Source organism: Lontra canadensis, unplaced genomic scaffold (genome assembly GCF_010015895.1).
Source record: "Lontra canadensis isolate GAN:19392208 unplaced genomic scaffold, GSC_riverotter_1.0 scaffold32, whole genome shotgun sequence".
NCBI classification, from domain to species: Eukaryota; Metazoa; Chordata; class Mammalia; order Carnivora; family Mustelidae; genus Lontra; species Lontra canadensis.
The window spans coordinates 6,330,337-6,338,438 of NW_022631026.1; the positions used below are offsets into that span (position 1 = coordinate 6,330,337).

An 8,102-nucleotide genomic window follows, 5' to 3' on the forward strand; every position below is an offset into this window, starting at 1 on the left:
ATAGCCCAGAGGGGGCTGCGCTGGGCCACCTTCTAGCTTCCGTTTCTGCAGTGCTGGCGGGCTGGCTTGCTTGTTAAGTCTGCCTTCTAGGAGAGTTTCTTCATTTGCTTCTTCCCGTTCTTTTACTGAGTTTTCATTCCAGGTGTCATAATTTTCAAGGTAATAGTATCCTGTTTGTTTCATGGAGTCATTTTCTCTCCTCTCAGATTATTAATGATGGGTTTGGGGCGGTGTTTTCATTTATGTTAGCTTTTGCTTTTCTGAATAATTTGTTTCTTCCATGTCCTTTGTCTTGTTTTCACTTCTGTTATGTTAGAGGCTCTTTCCTGTAAATCTGGCGTTCCCTACCCCAGAGTTGCCACTTTCGCTGTGGCATTAAAACGGACCACACACCGCACCCTCCGCGCAGAGCCGCCAGCGTGGGCTTGGCTGGTGAGCGTCTCACTGGGCAGTTTCACTGGCAAACCCTGAAGAACAACTCAGGTTCCTTAGAGAATAGTCTTTGTCTCTCGCCTGAAGGGATCAGGTTTTCTAGGAGTTGAATAAAGAAATAAAGTTGAGCTTTTACTTAGTTCCCCTCCTTTTTTTTTTTTTTTTTTTTTAGAGAGAGAGGTGGGGGCAGGGGCGGAGGGAAGAGAGAAAATCTCAAGCAGACTGATGTGGGCCTCGAGCTCACGTTCCTGAAATCATTACCTGAACTGACATCAGGAGTCAGATGCCACCCCAGCACACTTAGTCCCCGTTTTTTTAAAGATGCTCCTCAAAACTGCACTGGTGTACCCCCTAATCCAGACACCCTCTGTTCTGCCCTCTCCAAGAACAGAAACTTCTGTCTGCAGTGGGTTGAGAGAGGGTAGTTGCGAGGCTACTCAGGGTTGGGCTGGGAATCCAGGGGTTCCACACCTCCTTGAGCATATCTGGGGCCAATCTTTGTGTTTATTGCCGAGCTCTACCCGCCCCACCCCCCCGGAGCTTATAAGCTTTGGGGGCTCAGAGCACAGATGGGGGTCCTTCAGGGCCTCCTCAGTGTGCGGGGTCCCCCTCCACAGGCGAGCTGGCCTGGTTAGGATTTGTCCCTCTGGTGGCCACTTCCAGAATGTTTCCTCTTCAGGTTCTCTTTGTACTTCTTTTGGTTTCGGTTTTTTCTGATCTTTTCCTTGGGAGAAAGTGGGAGTAAATGTATTTCAGTCTGCCTTTTTTAAGCAGAAGACTCAGAACTTTTTTAATGCTCCTTTGTAAGTAAGGTCTCTTTCGACAATGTAACGTGTACATCCTCGCCTCCCTGTTGGGAGCAGCGCGTCCACGGTCTCCTTGGCTCCCGTGTTGAATTTCTGGATGCGAGCCTGGCGGTGGCGGGCAGCTCCAAGAACAAGGGGTGTTGGCTGCCAGTGCCTGGGGTTGGGCACGGCTGTGCTGGGAGTGTTCCCTGTCCAGTGTCTTACCTGCTTCTTGGGAGCGGCTTCTCTTGTGTGGCCAAAGGGAGAGCTGGGGAGGGGGACAGAGTGGGTGATGCTAGGTTAGCTCCAAGACCACTTCAGGGGGTGGAGGCCTGTCCTCGCAGCCTGGAGGGTTCTGTTATGAAGCAGCCACAGCCAGCTGCTGGGGCTGCTTGGTGAAGGAAGCTCCACCCTGGGTCAACTTCTGGGCTTTTACACGTGTTCTCTCAGAGCAGGCCTCATCAGCCGCACACCTATTTTTTTTTTTTTAAGATTTTATTTATTTATTTGACAGAGATTACAAGTAGACAGGCAGGCAGAGAGAGAGGGAGAAGCAGGACCCCAGGACCCTGAGATCATGACCCAAGCCAAAGGCAGAGGCTTAACCCATTGAGCCACCCAGGGACCCCCCCCACCACGCCTATTTTTGTATGGCCCACAAGCTAAGATGGTTTTCGGTTTTTTAAATGATTGAGAAAACCCAAAAGAAGTCTCTGTCATGACACACAACAGTTACGTGGAGTTCAGACGCCCGTGCCCACAAACAAAGCATTTGCGAGCAGGGCCCTGCCCGCGGGTTTCCGCGTTCTCTGCGGCGGGTGCTGTGGTGGCGGCGTGGGGTTTCATCCCCAGAGCCTGGAACATGTACCGTCTGGCCCTTCAGAAAAATGGTTTGCTGACTGGTGTCTTCGAGAATCAGGCCTTTCCTGTGAGTCTTTTCAGTTTCTCCAAAATAGGCATAAACTCGGTGTTATGTTTTCTTCACTTCAGTCTGAGATGGCACAGGTGGCTCCTTTGGAAAGGGGGTGAGGTGGGGGTCAAGAACGTGCCTGGGGGGGCCTCAGGCATCAGTAAATCTACTTTCCTCTTTTTTTAGGGCTGACAAGTCGACCCCACTGATCAACAAAGGCCAGCCGAGAGGACCTGGTAATTCTTTCCTCTGGACCCAGGGTTACTGCTGCTTCCATGGGGGCAGCGTGGGAGGGGTTCCCGGCCGCGGCCGTGACGTGCCCTGTCTTCCCTGGAGCCCCTGCTGCTCTGGACTGGGTCCTGCCTTCCTGTCCCCTTCACGTGGGGGCCGGGCGGGGAGGCCCAGGCAGGGACCCACATGCCTGTGGAGGAGCTGGCGACATCTGTCCCACTCCGTGACACTCACATGCCTGCACACGGGACAGGCTGCCTGGAAGTCACAGGCACTTGGGCCTTTGAGGGGCTTTCCCCTCCATAGATCCGGAAATCTCTGGAAACCTGCCTTTCCGGCTGGCGAGGCAGTTGCAGTCATTGTTTGCAGCTCCCTGGTCACGCCGGAGGCATACTGTGACGTTGCTTCTTACTGGCCCTGCAGGAGTGGAGCTCTCTGGACCCGAGGCTCTGGGCCCGCTGTGCAATGCTGCGGCCCTGCAGCCCCCAGCCCCCATGCCCAGGAAGTCACAGACAGTAAGTGGAAGAGCCCCTCCTTTCCGGCCTCTCGGCTCGGGCCGGCAGTGAGCAGACTCTCCAAAGAAACAGGTCTTTCCCTCTTCCCCTGGGGGGGTGGGTGGGAGGCCTCTGCCTGGATCTGGGCGAGACACGAGCCCAGAGCTCTCCAGCCGGCGGGCTCAGCACCCCCAACACAGCTCCAGGACTGACCCCCACATGCGCCCAGGCACCAGGCCGCCTGACTCCAAGCGCTCTGCACTCCGCTGGGATGGCTTAGCTTTCCCCTGGGCCTCCTAGAAGTCCCCCAGCCCCGAGCTACACGATCCACCCAGCTTGACACGTGTGGGCTCCCGGGCCTGGGGTTAGGACCCCTGGGATGAGTTAGAAACAAGGCGGCCCCCTCCTCTGCCCCAGGAGTTGAAGCCTCCGTGCCACACTGACCTCTGACACTTCCTCTTCCCGATCAGACCAAGTTAAAGCCCAAGCGGGTCAAAGCTCTCTACAACTGTGTGGCCGACAACCCAGACGAGCTGACGTTCTCCGAGGGGGACGTGATTATCGTGGATGGGGAGGAGGACCAAGAGTGGTGGGTGAGTTGGGGGCCAGGCCCGGGCCGTGTCTGGGAGGGGCGGGGCTGAATCCCTGCCCGCCTGGCCCGTGAGGCCCGCTGCCCATGCGACCCCAGGACTGCTGCCGCGCTGCCCCTCCAACGTCTCTTCCGCGGACACCCATTTCTGTGTGGGCCTCACTTTACCTGGCTGGGGTCTCCCACGTGAGGGCGCCGTCCCAGAGCGCACTTCAGGGCCTGAAATGAGGCTTTGAGTTTAGAGAAGGCGCCGTCCTCCCCGAGATGGCCCGCGTGCTGGAGGGAGGCGTACAGAGAGCTGACCGGGGGGCAGAGTCCGTGGGTGTCGGTCTTGGTCCTGAAACGAGTCGGAACATCCACGTGGGAGTGGGACGGCGTGAACAGGGTGTTCACCAGGTGTGACCCTAAGAATCCAGACGCAGCGCTTACCAGACTTGGTGACGTCATGTCACTAAATCTCAGTCCCCTCGTCTGTGAAAGGGAAGTCACCTCAGCACCGATGAGAGACAATACCGCAGGCCCCAGTAAGAGGCTGCTGTCAAAAACGAGGCCCGTGGGCCCTGCGTGGGAGGCTGGTGGGGTCCATCCCGTGGTGGACACGAAGGGCCCAGCGCCATAGGTGGAGCTCGGATGTCGCTCTGCTCTGTCGAGTGCGAGGCACGTCAGGTGGTGGCCCTGGCAGGGGCTTTGTGACCTCGGTGCCCTGTGGTACTGCTGGCTCTTTCCCCTCACAGGACTCAGGGGTCCATTGGCCAGAGCTCCGCCTTCTGTGGGCTTGCGGCGCCCAGCAGCCAGGCAGGGAAGGGGGCTGCTGCCCGTGGTCCTGGTTCCGGCCAGCCTGCCCGGCCTTTGTTCCCTGAACCCTCACTGGGTGGCCGGACCTCAGCAAACACCCTCCCCGCCCCCCGGACGCCCCTGTCCCAAGAGCCGCAGCACGTCTGGCTTTCACGCTCGTGTACAACGCGGCATGAGGGTGGGGCCCCCCGGCAGTGGACTCAGCCTTCTGGAAAATACCTGTTCGTTTCCACAACTGGAAATACAGAAAGGCGTAAAGAAGAAAATCGGTGCTGCCCGTAATCCCAGCACCCCACCCCCCATCTTACCAATTACATTACAGTGATTTTCTTTTAGCCTTTTACTTACCTGTGTAATTTTACATGGTTGAGGTCGTACTTGGGGTATAACTGACATATTTTACCCAGAGTGAAACTCAGGGACTCTCAAAGCCTCTGGTGAACGCTTGACTACATTTAAAGGAGCCAACTCACACACTTTCTGTGACTTTGCACCTCACAGATTTCTGACACTCAGTTTCTTCAGGAAAGAAAGGCATGCTGGGCGCAGGAGTCAGACAGCTGACCTGCCTGTGCTCCTGTCCTGTCCTACCAAGGATGCCAGGACCGGGGCGTGTGCTTCCGTGCAGGCCCCCAGCCCGCCTGCCCCAGCGCCCCAACAGTTGGCAGGCACTGCACTTGACCCTTGAACAACGCGGGGGTGAGCTGCGTGCGTCCGCTTACATGGGGGTGTTTTCTGATAAGTGCAGGACAGCACTTAAATGTATTTTTTCTTATGATTTTCTTCAATTTTTCTCTCTAGCTTACTTAACACAGGAGGTGGAGTACATGTAACGCACAGGGGTGTGTTAGCCGACCGCCCGAGTTACCTGTGAGGCTTCTGGTCAGCAGTCGGCCTTTTGTAGTTAAGATTTTGGGGAGTCAGAAGCTAGATGCAGATTTTCAACTGCAGGGGTGGGGGTGGCACGTGGAACTTCCGTGTGGTCAGGGTCAACCGTATTTGAAACAGGCAAAGAAAAAAGGGAAAACAGTTTATCGATGTCTTACCCAAGTCATTCTCTCTAAGAAATTCTTCTGAACACATTTTTTCCCCAAGTGCTATAGCATTGTTCTTTGAAGTCTCTAACATGTAGAATGTTGATAACCACCTATTTTATTCATTTCAGATTGGCCACATCGACGGAGATCCCAGCCGCAAAGGAGCATTTCCCGTATCATTTGTGCACTTTATTGCTGACTGACTTGCTACTGAACAAAAACACTTCTTTTATCAGTTGTTACGTTCCTGTTTGTTATTGGTACCAAAATTCTTGCCAGATGACCAGTTTCATGAGATGTATTGTCTGGTAGCCCACTTCTCTCTGACCCTGCTCTTCTCTTTTACAAGCTCAGAGGCAACTTGTATGTATAAATGAATTGTTTTTATAATTTGTGGTTTTCATGAAATACTGCCATACTTTTATTAGGGAAAAATTGAATTTCCTAAAAGGTGAACTGAAAAGTTATTTTAACTCTACGTAATCAATATCTTCTGTCTACAGAATTAGCTGAACCTAGAAGGATCTGAGTATTAGACATTCTTCCAGCTTTTCCCTGGCCCGCTGCTAGAGTCGGTGACCCTCAATGCAGTTTTTTAGGAAGTCGGTAAACTTGCTTTAGAAGTAGCCCAGCCCTGGACTTCCTAGAAAAAATGCTATCAGTTCACCTTTAAAGACATTTTTTTTTTTTTAAGATACACTTAAAAGATTTCCTTTGGAATCCACCCAAGGTTTAGTTAAAGCAACTTGAAAACTTACACCTTAGCATCGTGCTTTCCAGCCCTAATTTGTGAGTTCGCAGCTCTCATTGTGTTCTGCATGTGCGTGTAGCCTGTTGTGAGCAGTCCCACCTAGCACACCCGCCCGTGGCTTATTACGGCGTGTGGTAATAGCAGCTAACTCAGTTCCTGTTCTAGAAACCTGCATTTCCTGAATTTGGTTAAAAACTAAGGATGATGGATTGCAAAAACAGTTCTTTAAACTAGTTTATATAAGCTTTAGGTGTTTTGGAATTCGCCTTCTCGACCCTCCTGCGTGTCCCAGCTAGAGGACGGTGGGCCAACCCCCACTGTTCACACACACCTGCTGTTTCCCACTGAGCATACCACCACCTTCCCTTTTTGGCCCCCGGGAATGTTTCCTCAATTTAGCGTCTTGTATTTATATATTATACCAACAGGAATGGTAGATATACTGTTTTGAACTCGAATCTGTCCATCTGTTTGTAATCAAGAACATAACTGAAATCTGTAGGTCCCAGGTAATAAAATCTTCCTGAACAGACATCCCAGTTCCACAGCGGAAGTCCCATAACGTCATTCTTAAACTGAAGCTACTGGGCGTGGGGGGGTTGGGTTGAGTGCCATAAAATCGGAATTCAGTAGTTTCTCAAACTTGACTGTCGTACCTCTATTTAGTAATTGTGAGCATATGATTCATAGCAGGAATATTGGACACTTTGGCACTCTTTGAGAATAAATAGGCCTTGAATGCCCACTCGGATTTGGACCAGAAGTGAAGGGGTAAGCGTAGGTCTGGGCTTGGAAAGCGAGGCAGCGATGCCTCTGTGGTGACGATGGTACATTTGATGGGAGCAGCCCGTCCTCATTAGGCAAGACTCTTCTAAGTGCAGAGCTTTTTTTTTTTTTTTTTTTTTTTTAAATTGCGTTGTACTTTTTGTTGCTGTTATAAAGGAAAACAGAACAAACTGGAATGTTTTATGATGTTGTGTGGCGATTGCTTTTTAAAGCCTTTCAGAGTTCTGGGTAAAAATGTGTCAGCTCTGTAATTAAAGTTTGTTTTCTTTTTTTTTTTAAAGCACTACATCTGTTTTCACTAATTGTTAATTTCTGTTGTTCGAACCCTCCATTTAGTTAATTCCCTCACAGATTTAAGAAAGTAAATAGATTTTGCACAGCGCACTTATGTGTATTTTAACACAGTCCTCTCGCAACTGTGTCTTATAATCAGCCTTTTGGCCACTTGGCGCCAACTATCCAAGGAAGTAAAGTGGATTCCCGGCACCCTTTCACACCGGTCCCAGACTAATCCAGCAGGCTCACTGGTACAGAACTATCTCAGAAATACTTTCTCCAGTTGACAATTCGGTGGTGCTACTGTGCAGTAATTACTACTACTCTTGCCAGAGGAGAAATTATATTAACTTCCCTGATAACATCCTTTCCTAGTTATTTGCTCTTTGCAAATTAAAAAACAACGGAGAGGAAGGAAAACCTTGTAGATAACTATTTATATATAAAGTTCACGTTTCATGAACCTTTGCTGCAGGATTCTGGCATCCTGCGTGCTGTCTGCCATCAGATCGGACTCGTAGGGGCGAGGGCTCCCGCGTGCAGACTCCTGGGTCCCGGGTGATGCGCCCCGGGGCGGGGAGCAGCCTGCGCAGCCGGGGGAGCGACGTGAGGTGCACGATACCCCATTCGTCCACTTGATGACTTCGAACTAGTTGCAGCGCAACTGTATATATTGTATAACCCGAATCAGTTCTTATTTTCGTTGTCCGTAACGCGGTGACTGATAATTAGTTTATAATTGGAGCATGTTCAGTAAGTTGACTCCTCCTGTTCACTAGTCATTTGACTGGAAAAAATAAAATACTTTTAAATGGACGTGATGTTATTTGTGATGCTTTTAATCCTTCAGGCCCCACTGCATGTGAAAATGGTCCTTTAGAAAAACCCACCGGCCCCCCGTACAGGAGATGCTCTACGCTATCTGATGCGCGCGGTGGCCTTTCTTCTCTGAGGTAGAGACTCTGGTTGACCAGCATGCCATCCTGACCTATACTTTTAAAGTTTTACTTTTTGTG

The 8,102-nt window shown here is 51.2% G+C and overlaps 1 protein-coding gene across 4 annotated transcripts in view; it reads left to right on the forward strand.

The window, feature by feature from the left end:
- The window catches only part of ASAP2 (ArfGAP with SH3 domain, ankyrin repeat and PH domain 2), a 166,729-nt gene extending 158,827 nt beyond the window's left edge, over positions 1-7,902 (forward strand). For all 4 annotated transcript variants that reach the window (XM_032866807.1, XM_032866809.1, XM_032866808.1 and 1 more), the window contains 4 exons: positions 2,314-2,363; positions 2,782-2,873; positions 3,323-3,445; positions 5,402-7,902. In XM_032866807.1, coding sequence (XP_032722698.1) covers positions 2,314-2,363; positions 2,782-2,873; positions 3,323-3,445; positions 5,402-5,476 — 340 coding nt within the window. In that variant the 3' untranslated portion in view covers positions 5,477-7,902. The remainder of the gene's footprint in view (positions 1-2,313; positions 2,364-2,781; positions 2,874-3,322; positions 3,446-5,401) is intronic.
- The last annotated feature ends 200 nt before the right edge of the window (positions 7,903-8,102 follow it).